A 24,460-nucleotide genomic window follows, 5' to 3' on the forward strand; every position below is an offset into this window, starting at 1 on the left:
ATACACTTCAGATGGCAAGTAAGATAGCACATTGCATCAAAAACTATTAACTACCAGGTCTGGAAATCAAAAGGGTTTTTGGTGTTGCTGCTTTTTGTCTGATGCAATATTAGGCAGCAAAAAGTCTAATACAAAAAAAGTGTAGTAGAAAAAGTATAGCCCTGTATTAAAAGTTATGGCTCTAGCTGTGATCAGAACTCTGAGAAAAGAGAAAGTAAGTCAGAAGACTGTAACGTGACAATGAGATTTGAATGATACTTCCCTTATCAAATAGCATGGTTTTATCCAGTACAGGAAATTTTTTGTGTTGAATAAAGGAATATACTTTATGGTGATCTGCTCTGAATAAATATTAGCCTACACAGTAGCAAAACTGCAAGGAATCATGGGCTGTGGTCCTGAGACAGTATGCAGAAGTTTCAGGTGTAGGACTTTGCCAAAACCAGATTTCTCTCTGATGTGTGCTGAATATTGCAGATGATCTGCTGGTTTATGGTGATAGTAGCACTTTCTTGCTCAGGGAATCAGGGAAACAAAAGTGTTAAGAACTAGGATAGAGGGGTAATACTACTGTGGAATAGTGCTGAACTTTATCCATAGGTATTGCTATTATCCTTTTATGTTCATCTACATGCTGTTTAATGTAAAAGAGGATTTTTTTCTTGCTTTCTAGGTCTCCCAGTTCTTTAGGTCTGAAAGCATTAACATATGAGTGATTGTAAATAAATGCTATGGCTGATCCAAGCTGCAGGGCAATCCATTGAACTGATCAGCCCATGGGTCTAGGTGCTCTAGCTTGTACTTCAGCAGTGAATGTGTAGACAACAAAAGCAGTTCTTGGTGCTTCCTACATTTAATCCTGCCTTAACTCTAGATTAGGCTAGAAGACCTAGAACAAAGGGATCATTGTGGAAAAGTTTGTTGGGAGAAAAGGAGGTGTCCAAACTGTTAACAATTTCTAAATCAGAGTATGCAGCATATGACCTGCTGGGTTTGATAACTTCAAAACTTCTCATTTAGTTTTTATACTCAGACAAGTACAGCCTTCTGTAGTTTTTACACAAGACAGCCTTCATTAAATATTGCTCATCCTTCAGCTGGTTACCTTCATCATCATTTTATATCATTGCCATTAGATGATGGCAGAGATTTTCTGACTGATACCTCTCTCATCAGAAACACTTCAGGTCACATAAAATCTGTAGGACTCTGCGGGTATGTTATAAAAGCAAGCAAACAACAAAGAAAATTGGAGCAGTAATGGCTACAGGAAAACTTGCATTTATTCTTTTTAGCTCACTCTGTGCTCATTCAAGTTTGTATAAACTCAACCACTTAACCATCATCTAGAAAGATTTTAAAATATATTTGAAGAACATGAACCTGGAGGGTTCAAATTGGCCACTCCAATTTGTTTGCTTGAAAAGGACTGCATCTGGGACAGAAATGTTTGCAATTCTACAGATTCTGATTGCATTTTACCATATTTGTTTCCAATCACACCTAGTCAGATATGTGTATTTGAACACCTGCATGTATCTGGAAGTGGTACTTTGATACTAGAGTATATGTTGCTGACATACCAGATATGCCAGGAATGATTTAATAAAGTTTCAGGCTAAGAACTGTATGTTTGTTGTCTGGTAAGATAGCCATTTCTGTCTGTTGTGAGTTTTTGATATTTGAGACAATTTTATGTTTTTAAAAGTAGTGTGTACAATAGATGAGCAATAAAACATACTGCTTGTTCTTGACTTTTCAGTTCTGTCGCTTTGAACTTTTTTCATTTATAACACATTGATCACAGTTGAGACTAACCAGCATTTCCATGGAGAAGTCCCCATAATGTTGTGATATTTTAGGGATTTTTTTTTCAAAATGGCAAAGTTACTTTCTCAGGAATGGGTCTTCATGCTTCAGATAATAGTTATCCTTAAGCAAATTTATTTAAACTTTAATTGCTTCAGGAAACAGCTGAGTTGACTCAAAATTTATTTTCCTATGCACAGTATGTATCAGCATCTTTCCTATTGCAGGTATTTTTGCAAGTATTATTTACACAATGCTAATAACACACTAGATTGCATCATTAGAGAAAATAATGTACACAATAATGAAAAAAGCCCATTTAAATAATTTGTCATTTTTGTCTATAATTCCTGGTAATTAAATCATACAGAAGCAGCATTATTTGTTTGAATTGATATTGAAGCTATCTAGTTAAAAATGTCTTTTACTGTATTTACAGGCAGAAATAAGAGAAAAGTGAGAATTGAGTAAACGAAGAGAAGTTGCAGTTTAGTTTAAATCTGTGAAAATTTCCATAAAATGCATTGAGTGTCATTATTCCTAACATATTTGTATAAATTTTTCAGACACAAATGCTTGCTTTGGATTAGCCAGCTAAGCATTTAGAAAGAGATTATTGCTTATTGAATAGTGCAAAGTTATGGAAGAGAAGAATCAAAAGTATTTATTTGAAAGCACTCCATATTTGGCCAGTGGAAAACAGACAAGAATCAAGAAGTGATTGTGTCTTGAACTCACTTAATTCTGCTTCATGCTTTTCCAGTTTTAATTTTGTAAACTTTTTTAAAGCCATTTTGCTTCTACTGTCATTTTAGAGACTGCTTGTACTGTGAGGTGTCTTCTTCACACATCTTCCTTTCATACTCATAGACATATAAGCACACTTCTAGATTTTTCAGCCCTTTTCATATGGGTTGAGCTGAAACTGCCAATTTTCCTAAAGTGGCCTCCAAAAATACTTTTGCCTACGAGGCCTTTTATTTGTTGAATACAATTGCTCTTTCTGAGGATTTAAGAATTTTTAAAAACTTGTAGTTCTCTAGATTTCATTTGGGGTTTTCTTTTGCTATTATGTGTTTGGATCTAATTCTTTTCATATATTTTACTACATCTTGGTTGCTTGCCTGCTCTGTTGCAGGCTTGTCCACAACCTTCCACCCAGGTACTTGCCAAGTTCAAGACTTGTACTGTGTGTGAATTTCAAGTGTTTTATTTTTGAAATGCTTTTACCTCAAGCTCAGGCATTCATCAGGTGATTCACATCCTTTTACTTCAGAATTTTTGCTTTAGTCATTTAGTCTGAGTTAGGTGCTTAATCGTAAATATTCTTCAATAGATACAAGATAAGATTCATTTCATCTAACTTCATATCTTGAAAATCTAAGGTTATCATCCAAACTCTCCTTATTTAGAGATACATATCTGTGGGTGAGGATTTCTTTTTATCCTAAGATCTTTACCGATTTCTAGAAAAGATGTTAGCAAATACTTCTAGAGTTGAAGCTCTTTAATGGCTGAAGTTAAATGATGTGACTTCTGCACTCAGATATCAGCTAAAGGGCCATATGGGTGAATTCATTCATCAAAAACATTCTCTTTTTAATTTTAGTTGCTAGTGCAGTCCTTAATAAGACAGAACCTGTTTCAAACAGCCAAACCCTTGTCTGAATCTTTGAGCAGTATGAATATTGATCAGGTATGTTTGAAAATTTAGAGCAAGTCACAGTAAACACAAGGCACAAGAATCTAAAAAGAATGCACAGCGACTGTGAATTGTGCCATTGGCTTGTCTACCTAGAGGTATACATCATTTCCCTAAATTAGGCATTGACAGTAAAAATGAAACAAAGGTCAGTAGGTTTTCCTAAAATATGAGCCATATTCTCTGCAGGCTCTCTACTGGGGTTAGCTAAGTGAGATATAGGACCTCCTCTTTATATTTGTAACATTGTCTCTGTTCTGTTCCTGAGAAATGTGTGTGAGAAAAATAAACATAATAAACCCTGGATTGATAAATGCACTTCAAGATATGCAAAACCTGCAGACTGGAGCCAGCATGAAAAGCAAGATTGATGCCCTTTTTTCAGTTGATTGCCCTTTTTACCTTCATAAATATGAAGCTAGGAGTAAGTGTATACACACACACACAGTTAGCTGAGTAAATGCATTTAATCAACCTTTTAAAAACCCACCAAGACCCACTCACTTCTGCAGTCCTCCTTTTATGCTATTACTACGGTGAGGCAGCAGCGTAACTGTGAATGTTACTCCAAAGATACTGGATTTGGTTTTTTTTGGACTTTCTGGACTTTTGCAAAAGCTTCAGTGTCACAGAGCAGTGTGTTATTTAGTGACCTTCTGACTGTTAAGACCTTCTTGTGATCACTGACATTAATTTAGTTTTGTCAGTATGTGTGTGATTCAACACTCTGACCTCTTCAGGCATTACAGGAAGAATACTAAACAACTCCAGGAGAGTATGATACAGTGTGAATATCTTTTAAGGTACTGCTGCTTCAAAATGTTAAATCAAAGCATTAATATTAGAGATCTTTCCTTTTCAAAATATAATTTGAAATAAAAAATGAAATCTCATACTCTGCAACAGTTTCTAGTCTACTGTTTTGCTTTTTTCCAACAGTTTTTTGATTTAATTTACATTGGTAATATTTGACTAACGTCTTCCAAAATTACATTAGGCAATATGCTGTCTCCTCTCATCTCCTGAAAAATATAAATGTTTGTGTGCAAAAATTGTTTGCTTAAGAAGCTTTCTTCAAAATTTTTATATCTATTAAGAAATTAAAAATCTTCCTTTTTATTCTGAAGTTAAAATTGAAATACTTCACTTTTTTGGCTTATCTAAAAAGGGAATTGTGAATGTGAAATTGAGTTCTCAGTATTAATTTTATTTGGTTTGTATTTCTTCCCATTACGTATATCAGGACACTATCATGACTACATTTTAAATTTGTTGGTTTTAAAATTTTCTATTTAATTTCACAGAACACTGTTGTTGCTATAATGATTATAAACTAAAGTCAGCATTTCTAATAGATTTACCATGCACTGAGAAGTAAAGTGGTGTTACAAGTGCAGCAGCATTTGGTAACAGTATTTTCTGCCAACTGTGACTTCTCCCTGCCCTGATATTTTCTGATGTTTTTAATTTGGAAGGGAATATATTGGGTTTCCTATCTTTGTAACAGTAGAGTGAGACTAGCAGAGCTACCAGTCATCTTCAGTATCTATTCAGTAATGAATAATGTCTAAAAAACTGCAGAAAATAAGGGGCAGAGGATTTCAGGAGACAGTTTTCTTGCAGCTTAGAATTTAGGACACATTGGTTTGTTTTGCAGCCCTGATATATATTTTCTTACTTTAAAGAAGCATTCAAATTTTGCTACACTTTTATTCTTGTTTACTCCTGTTGTGATCATCTTGAAATGGTTTATTCAGAAATCAGTGATCATGATATTTTTCTTCATAGTGTTTTTTCCCACCTCAGGTTTTCTCATAGTCAATTGTCCATAAAAGCACAACACTCAGATTTCTGGGGTTGAGTAGGTAGTGTGAGCAGTGGGGGAAGGGGGAGGAGGAAGAAATAAAAGAAAAAGGGTTCTTAGTTTCCATCAGACATAAGCTTGATATTTTCATCTAAGTGAATACATCATTCTCTGGTGTAAGCATTATTTTAGGGACACAAGCAGAAAACTTAACGTGTTTGAGATAATCCTGCATCTCATGATGTTGGCCAATGTGACATTGTGCTAAAACAGTGGTCTGAAACAACACAACTACCAGCTTTCTCCAAGTACATTAAACCATTAAATGCATCTATTTAAGTTAGTCTGCTGGAGTTACTTACTTTTCTGCTTGCTACATGAATGCTCTGGTTGTGCTCAGATTAGAGGCCACAAGCTGTAGCATCCATTTCTGACAAACTGGATTGGGGATGCAGACCCTGTATGCACAGGCCATGTGCAAACCAAATGCAATACCTGTTTCCTGAGAGTGATGGATATGAAGCTGGGGAATACCTCAGCCCTGTAGTAGGAACTGAGTTCCATCAGAGATGTTATTTGTAGTTCTGCATTTAAAAAAATACTTTACATAGTAGTGTGCAATGCCCCAAAGTGCATTCTGATGGTTTAAAATATGTCTATACTTGTGTGTGTGTGTCTATGTGTGTGTCTGTGTGTGTGTGTGTCCATTCCCTTTTGGTTAACAAATGCTTACAGACAATGAAGACACAAAACCCAAGACTATATTTGAAACACAAAAGTGTCCTTAATTTGTTACCCAGATCAATCAAACCAAATAATTAACAGCAAGATATGTATGACATATTAATATATTTCTATGTGTCTTTCTGTTTGTAGACACACAAAATTTATGTATTATATCTACATAAACACATATTTCTCTGCTACCCTATGTCAGTTTTATAAAATCAGTTAGTGGAAGTTGTGTTCAGCTGATATATAGTTTCAGGTTGCCCAGCAAATTATTTATTCACATTGTTCCACTGGTCTTGCCTACTCTTTTCCATTGTTAATGTGGCTTGGTCCTCAAGCTATTCTACATTCTCAGTCAGAAATGTTTACACTGAGTTTATTATAGATCAACGGAAATGTTGATTTCATTGCAACTAATGTGCTTTCCATGACTGATGGTTCTTTGGTTTAAAGTAGCTGTTATTTGTCACACTGACAGGTACACCTACTGCGAAATGCTGGCGATGAAGTTACCATCACAGTTCAATACCTCAGGGAAGCTCCATCATTTTTAAAGCTCCCATTAGGTAAGAGGAAATTAGTGAACAGGAGTAATTTGTTTTCCTCTTTGCAGTATTCGCATAATAAGCTGACAGTGACAGAAATAAGAATTCAATCCTTGAGTGCTTTAAAGGAAGAAACAGAAAATTGTCTGTCTGCTTTACTGTTTAACATATAAGAATCTAATGCATACTGCCTTGCTGCTTATGTGTAATTTATTCAAAATAAAACTGAAAAAAATCATTAAAATACAGAATAGTCATGGGTGATATCTGAAGGTTTTTCAGTAGAAGCTTTGCATGAATACAATAAAATAGTGTGTGCAAATATTTGAGTCATACATTTACACTGAAAGGTACTTTGAAGGGCACTTACCAAACAAATTGATAACATTAATTATGTGTATTTCATACATTACTTCGCTATTTTGATTAGTTTTGTTAGACATCAGAATTATGTTGAGACAACTGAGTAGTTTAACAGTAGAAATACTAAAATGCATATAAACAATACAGATGAGGGAAGTTTGGAGTTCTTTCGCTTAGCAGATATAATATTCAAGCTGCACAGTTGTGATCAATGTTGCAAGTAGGAGAAGTGTTCATAATATATCAGTTTATCTAATCAGCTTAAATAATTTTGCAACAGTTTATTTTAACAGATTATTTTATTTCCAAAAGAAGCAAAAAGTTTTGAAACCTGTCTTTCTTTGGATTGGTTAGATTTTATTTATGTAACTTGGGCTCAACTATGTACTTGTTTTTCCTGATTTCAATAGAATCATAGGTGTCGTAGTCCAGGTCTTGCCATTAGAAGAGCATCTATTGTTTAATCTAGATTGTTACACCTGTCAAAAGCCAATTTGACAGGCCTCTACTAAGCTAAACTTCAGCATTTTGTGCTAAAACCTTTCTTTCAATTCTTATTTCTTGTCATTTGCATTTGAAAATGCATGGTCAGTGTTTCTTATAATGAATCTTCAGGTTTGGTCCTCTGGCTTTTCCTACTAGATCATTAGACAACTGTAGGTTGATGTCTGTAATGCCTTGGAATACTGTGTCCAAGCTTAAGCATGATTCTGGCAAGCTAGCAGCATCTTACCAGTGGCACTTGTTTCTCATCTTGTAGATTGACATCACATACTTGAAGTGTATTGCTTGTCATTGGTTAACCCTAGCTAAGAGCCAAACTCCCACTCAGACACTCACTTACTCCCTGATCTCAAACAGAACATGGCGGAAAAATAGAACAAAAAAGCTCTTCATTGAAGAGAGATCACATATTAATTACCATCATGGCCAAAGTAGAGGCAACATGGGGAAATTTAGATAAATAGATCTAATAGATAGCCTGTTAAAATAGATTCAGGCAATGAGAAACAAAGACAAATAAATTGTCCATCACCTTCTTCACTACCCTTGAGGTTAATTTGAATTTTGTCTCACGCTTTTCCTTACCATTGTCTCTGCTCTTCTGTATTTTACCCTTTCTTAAAAAGTTTCCTAGAGATGCTACCAGCTGAGCTGCAGAGCTCAGTGGAAATGTGGGAGCAGGCTGGAACTGTCTGTGTCTGGCACAGTGCAGCCCCCAGCCATCTCCCACTTCTGGAGACATCCCACCCCCCCAAAACCTTGCCACTAAGACCTTGTACACACTCTACATGAGCTGGCTGCACCTTCACAAGTAGTTCACTTAGGTCCAGAAGTATTGATGCTCTCTTTGTACATCATGGGGAACTTGGTTTTCTCACCAGAAGATGCTGCAGCGTTCCTATCTGGGAGGTTGGGATCATGGCACTGCTTCCATAAAGTGCTATTTCTAGAAAGAATAAACAGTGATCATCAGGGAGGCTGTCTTCCATCTCGATGTGACCAGCTAGCAATATTTGGGGTCTGTCCCTGATTACCTTTTTGGAAAAGGGGAGACCATACCATTTTAGACAAGGCACCACAGGCTATCAGAGAGCACAGCAGAGAAGCAGTGCTTCTGAAATGAGATCTCTTGTGTACAAACTGCTGATTTTGGGCAGCTTACTAGACTGGCTTCCTTTATGCATAGCATGAGGAATTTTTTGGCAAGCATTATAATAGCCTGCCCAGTTCCATGCATGATCCCAACCTTATACCACATGCTGAAAAAAAAATTATGTGTATGATCAGACACATAAGAAACTTAAGAAATTACCCTTCTCCTGAACTGAACCTGCACATCAGCAAGAGCTTACATGCTCCTCTCCAGAATGTTCTGTGTAGCCATCCAGTAGAGGATGAAAGCAAGGTCAGGGAGTCAAGGGACCTTTGGTAAGTGACTTGCTATGAATACTCATTCTTGTGTCCAGAAACTAAGCAAACAAGATGTATGAAGTTATGGAAAATAGTTCCTATTTAAGACAATAAATAAACTGGAGTTACAGAGAATAGCACCCCATTTCAAGTGGAGCTTTTCACAAGTCCATGCACAAAAGGGAATTCCAGTCATGAAGCATCAATGACACTTCTAAAAAGCTAAGTAGCAACTCCATAATGCAATAAAGAACTTTCCAAGTCACACTGCAGGCAGGATTTAAGTGCATGCGTGCATAATTCTGAAGTAGCTTGGCCTCTTCTGGCATCCCAGAAGACTCAGGCACTTGGTCCTCTACCTTCCAGCATTCAGTCAGACCAGCTGCTGTGCTGGCTGTTTTAGTGCTCACTGCAACTGCAATCATATTGTCTCATCCCATTAACCCATCTCATCACTATGAGCACATCATCAGGAGTAGCATCTGCCTCCCCTGCTTCCTTCTCAAACATCCCCCTTCCCTACACCATCTCATGCCATGGCAAAAGCACAAGAGATCATAACATGGAAATATCTACCTACAGTTTGTTATGTATCTACGACATTTTTCTGTCTGTTTCACTGCTCCATTTCACTCCTCCATACAAAAAAATACAGAACTCGGCATGGGTTTTGTTGTGGATACTGATTAAGTTTCACTTAAGGATGAGACAAGGACTGCTTGTTTCTGTGTTTGGAGGAGGCCCTAATCAAGGGTGATATGCCAGTATTGATCTTTGTCTCTTTCACAGCTGTCTGGGACACTTAGCACTTACTAGACTATTAGGAGACTGTCCATAATGGTAAATAACTTTATTCCAACAAATATTCTCTGCCACAGTTATTTGATCAGCAATTTTATGAAATATTGCAGAATGCTTGGCAGAATTTTGCATAAGGCAAATAGTTACTTCTCAAAAAACTGTCAGGCCTGGATCAGAAGCTGTTATGGGCCAATAAGGTCTTTAATTGTCTGCTTCCTTGGGTTGTTTGGCTCCATGACAAGGATGATTCCTCATCACATGGTTGTGGTTTTCTCTAAGGTCTCTGTCAGCTAGAGAGAGGATAGATTTTTCTTTCTTGAAACCAAGAGGCATTTTGGATTTTTGAGCTGAATCATAAAATTGAATATGAGCCTATTGGTTAGCCTGTTACAGAATAATTATGGCATCAGTTCTTGGGTATTGTCGTTAAGGATTCTCTGGATCTAAGTTCATTACCATCCCAGAGTTAAACCGTGCTTGCAGGACCCTTTTAAGTAAGATTCCCTGCTGGCAGAAAAATTCCTCAGGACAATTTATGGTAAAAGAGACTCTTTTAAAATTTTTTTCTATTTGATAGTTATACCAAATAATCAGAATATTCTGAATTTTCAAACCTTGCAGTGTAATTAAAAATCATCTAGAGTGTTTCCTTTGATTTTAATTTTGTGGTTGTTCTGTAATGGGCTTTTTGTCTTTTGGAGGTTGCTTATGCCATAATTAGCTAGTTCAATGAGTTTTTATTTATGTACAAGAGGTCTCCAGTATCATTCAGGAATGTTAATAAGATAAATTGTTATAAATGATAAAGTCTTGCTGACTGATAGCTGTACATTGTTCTGCCGTTGTGCATTTTGAGGGTTGTTCATTATTTGGAGATTTAGTGTAGTTCACTGTCTGAAATAAATAGTGTCCTGTTGATGGAACTGTTGTCCAGAGTTGTCCAGAAGTTTAATAGAGACTTTTCTAGAAATTATAAGGCTTTTAAAGTTAAAAATAAAATATAAGCTTTATTAAAATAAGTAGTAAATACCTAATGTTGTAAATGGAAAAAATCACATTTATTCTGTCAAAAGTATTATAAAAGGATTCATAAACAACTCCACCTGTACCACTGCAAATGAGTTCTTGCTTTAGGTTTAATGTCAGCTATCTTAGTGATTTTCTGATTTACTGCTGGCTCTCCAAAATCCTCTGTGATTCTTACAAAGTTTATTTCCCACACCATGGAGTCCTGCCTTTTTTTTTTTTTCCTGTTACTCCCAGGGGCATTGCAGCCTCCTGTGTGAACTTCAGACTCATATCCCTGTAATCTCTATGTCTCTCTGACCCCTTCTCACTTCACAGGGTATGTTGTGTGGTTTCTTTTTCTCTCTCCACATGCTCGGCTATTGCTCAAGTAACGATCAGGCAGAGATCTTTCCTCTCCCGCAGGATTCCTCCTAACCCGACCTTCCCAAAAGAACAAGAATGCCAAAGGCTGAGAATAAGCAAATTAAATAGATTATGCCTGTCATAGGGTAGGTTTGCATTTCTCTTAGGGTGAATGTCTATTATATGGGTAGGATCAGACAAATAGGCAGTCATGGTTGCTGGAAACCTCACAAAGTACCAAATGCCTTTTTCCATGGCATCAGTAGCCAGCAGGATGCTCTAGGTCAGAGCATGGTGCTAATAACACCAAGGTTGTGGGTTTGATCCCTGTATGGGCTATTCACTTGATGGTTGGACTCAAAGATCCTTGTGGGTCCCTTCTAACTCAGAATATTCCATGATTTCTGTGATTACAGCCATGGAGTGTGGAGTCACCTGTAGCAGATGATTTATTTAACATAAACGCTTTGATAGTCTTTCTCAAAATAATGTTCCAGAGTTTGGACTGGTACCTTCCACTTGATTTGTAATCTCATTTCAGGCAAGGGCTGCAGTAGCAGACAGTGTATTACAATATTGCGTTTTGTTCTAAAAACAGGGAGGAAAGACTACCTGGTTGCTCTAGGGCTGCCATGTGGGAAGGCAGAGTTCCTTGGAGAGATGAGAGCACTGGACCTTCTATGCAAGTACCTGAGCATTTGCAGTGAGAATTTCTAAGATGCTGAGCGAGGTTATGAAGGAGTAGTCCATGAATGGGGCAGAAATGGCAAGGAACAAAAAAAGGCTTGTGAAACTGTTTGCAGTCGATGGATGTATGTTTGCAGTGATGGAGGTGGCATGGCCTGAGACAGGCTGTGTAGCTAGGAATACACAGAAAATGAAAGAAAGCTGCTGAAAAGTAAATCTGCTGGTACACTGTGGCAGGAGGGAAATTTCTTTCTTAGCCTTTTATTCCTAGCTTTCCCATGAGATGAATTTAAGATTTCTTTATGTAAAAATAATCAATTATTCTAGTGTAGTACTTTTTGTTTTGGTAAAACCTGGATTTAAAGATTTGTAAAAACCTGAATTCATGCTTTTTGATATGCTCAAACTGCTGAATAGGTGGGGCAATTCCACTTTTAGAATCTGATTGATTCGTGAACCTGTGACAGTTATCTGCTGCTGGAGATAGTCAGATTTCCCAGCAAGCAGACTCTTCAGTGGAGAATTTATTGCCAGTTTTTTTTCATTTTTTGACAACAAGTCACTATAGTTATTTATGACTGTGAACATGAACTTTTGTGGCTACTGCACATATATAGGAGCCACAAAACATTTTAACTACTAGAGTCTGTGCTTGGTTTAGACCCATAGGAGCATGACTCCTTCTGCTGACGTGACCTAGAACTATACTGAAAGGACTCCAGATGAAAACAGGCTGAAACTCAGAATTTAGTTCTGAGACCTCAGCACTGAAGGGACAGAGATTTTTAATGGAGAAAATGTGCTTTTCTTGAATTAAGTTCCATTTTGCTAAATCTTCCAGATACATGGAATTGATACATACAAAAATATATGAATAAGAATGGCTTTTTGACTTCTGTGATGTTAGACTTGACAGAGCTATTAATGTTAGATGAGTTACACGCAATTTCAGGTGAGTTCTTCAGGTGGAAAAATGGGTTTTCAGTGATGATGAATATAGTGCTGTGCAACTGATTTTATGTGCATTATTGATAAGACCAAGTGCTGTCTGACAGTAATTGTATATTATTGGTTCTATTTGTTAACATTTTATATTTAAGCAGAAATTACACAATGATGTGAATTTGTGCTGTTTCCGTTATTATATGTTACAAAAGTATTAAGATTTCCTGGAGTCACTTTGAACTACTAGAGTAGGATCATGATGCATAACTGCTAAAAGAAGAGATATTTTGAAGAATATAACTCTATAGTCTTAGGATATTGACATAATATCAATGGTTCAGGGAGATTGTTTCTTTCAATTTCTGAGTTTAAGAAGGAGCATCTTTTTTAAAAATAATTGGCATTTTAAGGAAAAGATACATCCATTAATAAAGTGTATGTATGTGTCCAATTAGTACTTGCCTGAGAGTTTCCTGTTATCTTTGTTTATAACTACAGTCCATGGTTATACTCCAAGATGAAACTTTTATGATTTGATGGGAAATTTGTTCTTTGAATTATTAAATGTGTTTTGTGTAACTGAACTGCTTACTTGGTTTTGAATAGCTCATTCTCAGTGAAAAAGAGTCTTAATCCTGCAAAAAGTTAAGCACACAAATAGTTCCCATGAGAAAAGACCCTCTCAGATGACATCTAGCTATCTTTTTACTTTCTAGACATTAAGTATAGTATATGGATATTTTATTGGCTGTCTTTCTAAAATACCAGTAGTACTTCTGTCTTGGTTTGGTGAAACATATTAAAAATCCTTCCTCTGTTTTACAGCTGGAATAAATATTACCTGATATATGCACATATTTTTAACATCAGCAGTTATTTTTCTTGATCTGATTTCCAGGTTCTCCTGGACCATCCAGTGATCATAGCAGCGGAACTTCATCACCTCTCTTTGACAGTGGCTTACATTTAAATGGAAACTCAACTAACACGGTACGCAAATGAATAATAAAAAACGTTGTAAGCTCTGTAAGTTCTTTTCCCATTCGAAGCTTCAAAATGCTAGAGTAAGACTGTCCTAGTTTTGGTTTTGTTGTTTGCTTCTTTGATTGATTTTTAAGAGTGCTTATACTGTGAAATTCTGTACTTACAAAGTTCTCAACACATGACCCTGAACTGCTAAGCTTTTACTCTGAGGCAGCTGAAAAGCTTGGAGGAGTGAAAACAGTAAGATTTAAACATTGTTTAAACAATACTTAAACATTGTTTAGATATGAATTTATATGAACTTTTGTAATACTTTTTCAAATTGTAGCATTGTACTGTTGAATTTGATCCAGCTTGAGATGCCGAAATGTACACAGAATTAAGAAAATAATGTACAGTTGAATTCTTGAAGCAAACTTTTTAAACAGGAAAGATAGGGACAAAAAGAGAAAGAAATAAGTGAGGAAAAAAATGTCTCTTTCTTTAACCCAGAGGATATTCAGTTCTTTTTCTGAAGTGAACAACTGCAGAAAATTAATTACAGCGTTGTGGGGGAGAGAAAAGAAGTTCCTTTCTCCAGGCAAAATGGTAGTCACTAAAGCCAAAGATAGGATGTCTTAGTAGGCAACGGTGCTGTCCTTTTAGTAATGAAGATTGAACATGTAAATAGTAGCTGTACAAGGATGTGGACCTTCATGCTTAACACCTAATAAATCACAGCTCTAGTCTTTCAGTTGGATATTAAATTATACAGAAAGAATATCCAGTGCATGGACAGAAAGCTCCTTCTCTGTCTTTTCTTCTCCAACAGTGATATCAGTGTCTGATACTTACTATACTTCCCTCAAGCTTTTCACTTTTTTGAGCACTGTCTCTCTATACTACTCCTTAAAGATCATTTTCATCTGCTAAAAATATATTCATATATGATAATATAAATATGTATATACAGTACATAAATAAATAGAAATATGCTCTTCTGTGCTGATACCTGTACCTTAGTGTCTGGTGTCCAAAGTGGTCATAGATACAAAAGGTTTCATGTTTATTTCTTTGCAGTTATCCAGATGATTATTACCAGGTGCTCTGCAGACAAAGAAAGTCTTTTCTTCCACAAGCTTACATTATAAGAGGGCTACAGCCAGTGATTGCAGTAGCACATTTTACTGAAGTAATGCCTACTCAATGCTAGAATAAGTGTGTCAGGATAATTTTTAATAATCAATATGACTACTGTGGGAATCACACACTTTGAACTTTTTGCATTATAAAAATGTAAATGAGTGGCTGGAGTTTTGTAGACTCATAACAGAGCATTTTAGAATTAGTTCCCAGGATAGCACACATGAGACTGGGTATAAGCTTGAAATACAAGTGAAAAAACGTAAAGTAAAAAAAGGTGTAATAGTAAGGTAAAAGGTGGCTTTTATACAGCACTTAACATTTGTGAAACTTGACATAAAGTCATTTGAAGAGCTAATGTACTCAACACTGTGACCTAGAAGTGGAATAATGCAGAACAATCTACATCATAGCTTGTAAAAGTAATGCTCTCCCCTCACAGAAAATAAATAAAAAATTGCTAGACTCTTATTATGAAATTTAAAAGCAAGGCTCTAAGAATTTTGAGCAGGAATGACTGGATTTTGAGAGGATCCACTGGAGATGTGTGGTCAAACTTTTCTTGAACTAAACTGTGATTGTAACTGAGCTGCAATCACATCTTGAGAAGGGGTTATGAATGTGTTTCAACTACCATCTAGTGAGGGCTTCTCTCTTATTCAATTAGATATTTTCATTTCTATGGTAAAGTAAAAGCAGAACTGACATTTCCTGTTGTATTAGTTTGAAAACAACCCAGTGGAGATCACAAATCGGGATTATAATTTAATAGGGAAATTAAAAATAAGTGCAATAATACAAGAAAGAGCACTGACAGAGTCAGATACAACCTGACACCCTGTTAGTGAGGGTGGTGGTAGCAGTCCAAGTGAAGTAGTTAGGTTGAAGCAGTGATCCTGTGGAAGGTCTGATCTCCTCCTGAAGGTCCACTGGTAGCTCTTATCCTCTGGGAATCCAGTAGACAAGTCTGCTCGTGCCATTCAAGAGCCCAGATTATATCCAGGTGGGAATGCTTGGCTCCTCCCTCCTGGGTGGAGCATCTCACAATAGGATGAGATAAATCCATGAGTCATGCAGTTGGTTCTTGATGCCCATTGTCTGTTATCAGGGGTGGGTCATAGCAGGAGATAACAACCAATGCCCCCCACATGTTGTAGTAATAGAATAATAAATAAATACATCTATATTGCAACCTAGGACACCTGTAATGATATTGCCTAGTAAGGCTAGTGATATTTAAATCCCTTTTTTATATCACCCTGGTATGGGAGATCTGATTCTCTTTGAATATTTCATCTTGCAAATTTGTGTTGCAGTTTTATGTACCTTCCTAACCATACTCAGATCTATGCCATAATAGACAATTCACCCATCTTTATAAGTGGAAATTCTGCTCCAAAAAGCACACCATGTAAAGCAAAGGACAGGAATGGGAGGTAAGGAATTACTGTTATGCTAGTTTTGCTAAGCTGTCATTTTACATATGTCCTGAAAAACAATAATACAGAGGCACTACAGTGGACTTGTACCATAGAGGCAGTAGTTGAACCATCTTAGCAGTAAGACCTTTCTGCCTAAAATTATTATACCATTTTCAGTTCTGGTGCTAGCTTGCCTCTCTTAGACATCTTTATCACATCTGCAGTGAAGCATTTGTTCTACCTGATGTGATACCATCTTCAGGATTTATGTACATGCTTTATCATTTCAGAGCACTTTGCAGTGCATCCCTTTAACGGGCTTTTCTGAAACCCAGAGAAATGAGCAGAAGTGCTCTCTTCACACCTAATTATTTTACATTTGGGCACTGTGACGAATGCTACAGGGATTGACAGTGGCAGTTACATTCATCTGTACCTTGAAAGTAGTTTATTTGAACACTAGATGTCCAAATATCCTAAACATACAGGCCAGCTCCCTGGAAAAATTGTTGGTGGAAAAAAAATACTGTAAATAAAATGATTTGCTGTTTTAGACACCACAGATTAATATGACAGTTACAATGCAAAGGTGGAATATACTTTTTGATTTTTGATTCATGGTTTGAGAGTCCAGCTTCCTGGAATTTTCTAAAAGTGATGTTCTAATAAGTAAAGTGAGATCAGAGTAAATTGTTATTTTCTGTGTATTCATATAATTTAAGAACTCTTAATTTAATTTTTATAGTGTATGTTAGGTTTAGTTGGTTAGCTGAAGATAAAAAGACACTTAAATTTTTCTAAATTGTAAAATATTTTTTCCTTGATGCCTTTATTTCATCTGCTAAATTAAACAGTTTTGCTTTAAAAAAGATGTTGCCTACTTCATCATCAGGTTTTTTAAAAAAGAAAAAAATACAAATGCTCAGCTCTTGAAAGGACCAGTAGAATGCTGTATCTTTAATATCTGTGGTAGTCCTGGTTCCAGAGTGACAGAATGATACGACTCAATCCCAAGGGCTGGAAGGCAAAAAGGGAAGAGGATTCAAGACAGGGAGGTGTGCACCCTTGTTCTGAGAGTAAAAGCCATTCTGATAAATACTTTAGGGGAATGTATGACCAGAACATTGAATTGAGATTGAATGGATGCCCTACATACGAAAGCTCCAACACTTTTATTTTTTTTAACACTCCTGTAGTGTCTTCCATTTCAGTATATTGACCATTCTTAAGGTTTTCTATTCTTTAGTTTTTATCATCCTGTAGCTCACCTTTAAAAAGAGAAGCTTCAGGATTCCAGTTCAACATCTTTTCTATTAGAATGATTTCACATGTGATACGAATTGCCTCTGCCAACTCTTGATCTGAAAATCTGTTATTTTCTCACACAGTATGAAAGCAAAGTAACTTTGATTTGACTTTCAGTTCACAGTGTATAATTTGGTAATGCAAATTCATAAAAGTATTAGTGTAATAAACACAAAAATATCTCACTTAGAGGTACACAGTGGTTATGTCACCATGTCTTCCATTTTTTGCTGAAGAGAAAGGTAAAATAGATGAACACAGCCGGGTGCACTTAAATAGTTTGGACTGCTGCTGGGCTGAGGACCTTTATGAATTGAGATGAAAACACTGCAATTAAGTTTTCATCAGTTACTAAAATATGAAGGGAGTATCCCTTTTCCACCTCAGTGAAAAATAATCCAGATTTTCTGTTTCTGGTTATACTTCTCAGAAATCATAGCAATAGAAGCTGGAAAAAAACTTTTAAATAACACCTTCCTACTTCACTACTATAGAATTGTAAGGAAAAGATTTTGGATTGAAATGTTTGGTTAAATTTAGCTATATGGAAGTGCTGTGTTTTTCTAATTCTAATTAGAGTTGATTGGGACTTTTACTATGACATTAATGAAGCAAATAAAAGGTATATTTAAAAGTTTTATCTTTTAGTTTTATTAATCTCCACTGTCACTGTTAATACTTTCAGCAGAGTTATTTCTTGTAGTATTTAACACTTGATTGATCAGGTTAGTAATTTCTTCTGCACAGAAATTTCCCAGTGAAGTTTAAGTCACGTATGGGTTGAGGTTTGATTTGGTTTTGTTGTTTGTTTTTTGTTTTTTTTTAGCTTAGTGTCTTAACAAAAGCTGATGAAAGGAAATACGACATTGGAAATACAAAGAAAGTCTTATTAGTTCATTCATAGATGAATACTGAGCAATATTTGCCCCTTTATGAAATCTAGAACTAGTTTGAAAAGTGTTCACTTAAACCACTGAAAACTAATCTGATATTCACACACCTTCAAAGAAGATGACTTCAATTTTTTAAGTGAGGCTTGACTAAATTCAAGTCTATTTTCACTTGAAAAGAAGTGAAAGACCAATAAAGGTCAGAAAAAGCTGTTTGTCTTTCAGGAAAAAAATGCAGCAGGATGACAGTGGAAGTAATATGCCAAGTACAAAACAGTAACTTGCATTTTTGAGGTATCTGGTTTCAGTTCTTAATTATACATATTTCCCCCATACAGAACCCTTGCATGTGAATACCTTTTTTTTTACAATTCTTATGAACTTACTCATTTTGGGTATGCAGCAGCAGCAAAAATAAACAGGCTTCAGAGATAAAGCCACATTTATAATTACTTTTTATTATTATTTCTCATAGAAATTGGTCATTTCCTTTATCCTAATCCTATCCTTTATTTCTTTTTTTTTTTTTTTCAATTACACTTAAGGTATTTTGAGTTCCTTGGCTACTTGATGGATGATGGGGAGTATTTCATGCAACCTGTCACCAGGAATCTGCTTTAGGGAGAGTTGTATTGCTCTATAGATTGCACTGAGTGTTGAGTACCTTTTGTTTGCACAGATAGAAAAATGAGTTTTGAAGAGTGGTGTAATTTATTAGTAAATGATCCTCTTCTGTTTGGCCTATGATTCAGGAGTACAGTATGAGAACTGCAGTGTAATAAAATTTGCATTTCATTCTTAGATAAAATAATCTCTATTTTTTTCTCATATTAGCTGTTCCTCTGTCTTTACAAATGTGCAAAAATGGACCACTTCAGGTCAGAACTAGATTATAAAGAGAAGTTAGAAATTTGAAACTGTCTCATATGAAAACAAAAAATTCTGGCCATTTCTCACCTGTTGCCAACACGGTGAAGAGAAAGAGTTGCCATCTCTTGTGTTCAGCAGAGAGTATCAGAAGTCCTTGGTTAGAGGGAAACATGCATGGTAACAATCTTGAGATTGAAGACTAGATGAAGAAGATGAAGTGTTAGAGTAAATGAAAGGAAGCTTTTTTTTTTTTTTAACTAGGAGGATCCGTCTCCTGTTTTGCCAAGTTCTTGTTTTATTACTGTTCCAAATACCGCAGCCCTGGTAATGATCAGTGTAGCAGCAGAGAAGCGTGTAATGGTGATGTTTCTAGATTTAGCAGAGAGGAACTCTGACAGTTCAGATACATGTGTGAGTGGCCTACAGAGAAAAATGATAGTAAAATTGACAAGTTCTCCCACTTTCATCCAGTGTCTTTCCACAAACTCTGGCTACAAACTGACACCGAGCTCATAGTTAGAGACAGAAGCGGGAGTCAAGGCTCAGATTTATCCTGAGGGATGTGCAAACTGTGTGAAGTTCAAAGAGTTTCCCTAACCTTGAGCTAATTTTTCTAAGCAAGGACAGCATGCCCCATTTAGGGATATAAAAGGCTGCCAAAAGCTGTCTCTAACAGCTGAAATTTGGGTACACTTGCATTTACAATGTAAAACTATAATGATCTCAACATTATATTCTTTTTTTCCTTATATGCATTTAATGTTGGGTTTTGATTTCTGACTGCTAATATTTTAGTTTTTGAGGAGTCATAATTACTTTCTGCTTTTCGCGCTGAGATTTAATGTAAACTACTCTGGCCCTGTCCCCTACCCTCAAAGGAAGAATATATCTGGAAGGATGTTCCCGGCAAGGTTGTTGAGGTTACTCGGAAACTAATTATATACTAGCTCAAGGGAAACAAATTAAAGAAAAAGGTGCAAGATTCTGTCAATTAGTCCATATGTATTCTCTAAAAATATTTTAGTCAGGCCTGTACCCCATTGGTTCATTAAAAAAATAATAATATATTAGCACCTAGCAGCACAGCTGTAATGAAATATTCATTAATATTTCCATTGTAAATCACCTCTAGAGAAACTAACATAATTGAAAGGCTTTTAATTTCTTCCCCACCAGTAGAATAGTAATCCAATTGATTTAAGTGCATAGCTATTGCGGTGAATAAGGCAGTGTAAGTCCCTAACACGTACTGCTATACAGGCTCTCTATGTAAACATCACATGAGGGGCTCAGTGTCTGCAAACTCATGCATTATTTAGGAAGAATTAAATGTCTTACAGAGCAGTCATTACGTTTCAAAAGCATGTATCTGATGCAGTATTAGATTTAAAACAGTGTTTCTTTTCTATGATTGGAAGGAGGGGTTGTTTCACATGCTGTTTCACCTTCTTCCGTTATAATTAACTGTCTGTCAATTAAAATAATGTGGAATACAGCTGTAATTAACAGGTTCTACTTCCATGGAATTTTTAAGACATCATATTACAAGTCCAAATTGTAACTTCACCTGCAAGAGCTTGTTTCCTCTATAGAAGCCTTTATCTATTAAATGATTCGGTGATGCATACTTTACCAGATAATTACTGTCTTCTTAGAGCTGTCACAGAATTGTGCAGCTGCATCTAAGAATTCCATTAAAAATAAATAAATACAGACCCTCTCCTGAATCCATGCTGCATCAAAGGAATGCACAGGTATTTTGATATCATAGTTAAATCCCTCTGAATTCTGAGACAAGTTGAAAGCTCTGACTCCTACTTATGGTAGCTATCACCATAATTTGTTTTGTTGGCTGGGCATCACAAGAGTTTCACTCATATCTCTATTCCTGGCTAAACATTTGGTATTTTTATTGCTCAACGATTAAAGTATGCTAATGTGAAACTCATTAAATGCTAAATGGAGCAGTCTTGTTTTCTTCTCCAGGCAACACAAAGACCCTGCTTCCTGTCTGGCCCTATAATAAGTGTTAGCAAATGCTCAGCCATACATAGGTCAGATCAGTTCATTGATATACTGAAGATTAACCTACCTCTATATGTATATATACATATATTATAATCACAGACCTGACTAAATACTATAGAGAGAGCACATCCAGTTCACTCTCACTTAAATGTTGTTGATGTTGTTGCAAGAAATTATCTAACTCAAATTCTCTTCCTCCAGAATAAGTGTAAGACAGATCTGTCTGTTTGAAAAACATATTATATTAATGGCTTTTTTTTGAGTATGCTGAAACATTTTTAGTAATGGAGCTTTGAAAAAACACACTCCAGTTTGCATCAAAAAGATGCATGAAAGCTAGTATTTTCTAATCTAAAAAAATTTAATGAAATCCACTGAAACTTAATGGCCAGTGTTTTCAGTTACAGCTTAAGGCAATGAAGCTATGCCAAGCTCTTTTAGTACTTGAGAGTTTAAGGCATGTCTGGAAGACACTCTTAGTGATGATTTAATTTTAGGTAGTTGTCGTGGGTTTGAGATAGGACCCTTGCCAGGAGGACGCACGAAAAAGGGCAAACAGGCTTCAAGCTTAAAGTTGCAAAAGGTGATTTAATTACCTAACAGAATTGGAGGATAAATGAAGTCAAAAATAAACTTTTCATACATCATTTTGTTCACTCCCCCCTCCCTCTTACGAACCTATAGTATTCACCCCCTTTCCTCCTTTACAATCCACAAGCCAGGTGGGGGGGAGGGCAGGGTGTGGGGTCTCTTTTCAGTCCACAGAGCAGATTCTCAAATTTATTCATCACTAGAATTCTTCTACTACAAATACTCTTTATCTCTACTTGTTTCTCTCTCTCTCTCTCCAGACAGTTTTCTGCTCTCACCCCCACCCTCTTAAGAAGCAGTCTCTGCACTCACCCCCCCCCCTTCCCTCTTTCCAAACCAGCAACACAGACAGGGGGCAGGTTGAGGGGTTTTCTGGTCAGTCCAGTCAGGAAAAGAGGTTCTCTACTTAGCCAGGGGTCCTTCCCACGAGAGACAGTCCTCTGGGAACTTCTTTGGCGTGGGTTCAATCTCACGAGCAACATCCCGCCTGAAATTCTGCTGCAACATGAGTCTTTTTGTCCATAGGGTGCTGTGCAGACTCTCCCAAGCTGAGGCCAGGCTGCTTCCATCCCAGGAGCAAGGCCTTTCTCTCTCTTGCAAGGCCTTTGCAGTTTTAACTCTTAGATGAGACTCCCACTGGTTCACAGTCTTTTCCAGGCATCCACCTGCACTTCTGGCGTGGGCTGTGGGCAGAATTTCTGCACTCCTGTGGACTCCATGGGCTGCAGGGGGACCTCCTGCCCCCCCATGGCCTTCACTGTGGCTCGCAGAGGGTTTTCAGCTCCAGCGCTGGAGCACCCCTTCCTCCACCTTCTTCACTGACCTTGGCACTCTCCAATGCTGTTCTTCCTCTACATATTTTCACCTCCACCTCCTCCTTCTCCAACTACAAAGAAGTGAAAGAAGTGCGCGCCTGCTTTGTTTTGAATTTTTCTTAAATATGTTTTCACAGAGGCGTAACCAGCACCTCCAATTGGCTCAAACTTGGCCGGCAGCATGTCCATCACTTTCAGAGCCATCAGAGACTGGCTCTGCTGGACTTGATGTAAAAACTTCCAGAACTTGCACTCAGGACACACAGGAGCCATCTTTGTGCCACACCCCACCCCTCAGACACCTCCCTAGGCCTACTAGAACAGCTTCTGAGGGGTCCAAATTTCTCCTAGATGTTAAAAACACTTCACTGATGTTTTGGGCCAATCAAAACCACCACAGTAGTCCTGTGAGGAGCAGGGATTTGGACTCAGTGATCCTTATGTGTGCCTTTCAACTTGAGATACTCTATGGTTTTATGTTTCTATAATTTAAACCTCAGAGTTGTTTTTACTAGGAAAATATATCAATATATAAATATCAAATATATTGATGTTGCTACCATTTTCATATGCATATTTTACAGAGAGATATTTTATATTCTTTTCAGAAATTCTCAGCAATGCTCACTAAAATGGAAACAGCAAATACTATCTTGAGAAATAAATAACAGCATCATCATTAATCATCTCTTTTTGAACTAAGGTCAACAAAGACAGTAATCAAGATTAGTCATACCTCTTACATTTGCTTGGTAGAAATATATGTTTATGGAAAGGGATCAAGATTTTAATGATGCATTTTGAAATATTAAATCCTCTAAACCAGAAAATTGATAAGTTCCAAATTACCAAAAAGGGTTGTATTTTTTCCTAATTGATATCACACTTGATTCTTACTTCACAAAATGGTACAATCATAGTCTCATTTAGATTAGAAAAGACCTCTAAGATCATCAAAGGCAACCTGAGCTTAACCTGGAATGGCCAAGTCCAGCACCAAACCATGTCTCTAAGTATCCTGTTTACATACCTTTTAAGTGTCTCCAGGGATAGTGACTTAACCATTTCCCTGAGAATCCTGTTCCAATGCTTGACAATCCTTTCTGTGAAGAAATTTTCCCTAATATCCAACCTAAACCTCCCCTTGTGCAACTGAGGCCATTTCCTCTTGTTCTATCACGCGTTATTTGAAAGAAGAGACCAAATCCTACCTGGCAACAGCTTCCTTTCAGGCAGTTGTAGAGAGTTGTAAGGACCCCAGAGCTGCCTTTTCTCCAGCCATTGGCCTTCTTGGCCACTTGGGCACACTCTGCCTTGTGTTCAGCTGCTGTCAACCAGCACCCCCAGGTCCTTTTCCACCTGGCTGCTTTGCAGCCACTCTGTCCCCAGCCTGTATCACTGCAGGGGTTGTTGTGACCCATGTGGAGGACCCGGCACTTGGCCTTGTTGAACCTCATGCAATGGATGGAGTCTGTACAGATCCCTCTGCAGATCCTTCTACACTACAGCAGATCAATACTCCCACCCAGCAGGTGTCTTCTGCAAACTGATTGAGGGTACACTCAATCCCCTGCTCCAGATCATCAATAAAGATGTTAAACAGGACTGGCCCAAATACTGAGCTCTGGGGATCACAGCTTATGACCAGCTCCCAGCTGGATGTAACTCCATTCACCAGCACTCTCTGGCCCGGCCATTCAGCCATATTTTATCCAGTAGTGTGTGTACCTGTCCAAGCTGTAGGCTGTGAGCTTCTCCGAG

General features: G+C 37.0%; 1 protein-coding gene across 1 annotated transcript in view; it reads left to right on the forward strand.

Annotated features, from left to right (window-relative positions):
- SNTG2 (syntrophin gamma 2) overlaps positions 1–24,460 on the forward strand; it is a 194,157-nt gene that overhangs the window by 101,579 nt on the left and 68,118 nt on the right. Inside the window, exons 8-9 of the mRNA XM_085056753.1 lie at positions 6,526–6,613; positions 13,572–13,663. Coding sequence (XP_084912879.1) covers positions 6,526–6,613; positions 13,572–13,663 — 180 coding nt within the window. The remainder of the gene's footprint in view (positions 1–6,525; positions 6,614–13,571; positions 13,664–24,460) is intronic.

This window comes from Lichenostomus cassidix, chromosome 3 (genome assembly GCF_008360975.1).
Source record: "Lichenostomus cassidix isolate B80296 chromosome 3, HeHo_3.0, whole genome shotgun sequence".
NCBI lineage: Eukaryota > Metazoa > Chordata > Aves > Passeriformes > Meliphagidae > Lichenostomus > Lichenostomus cassidix.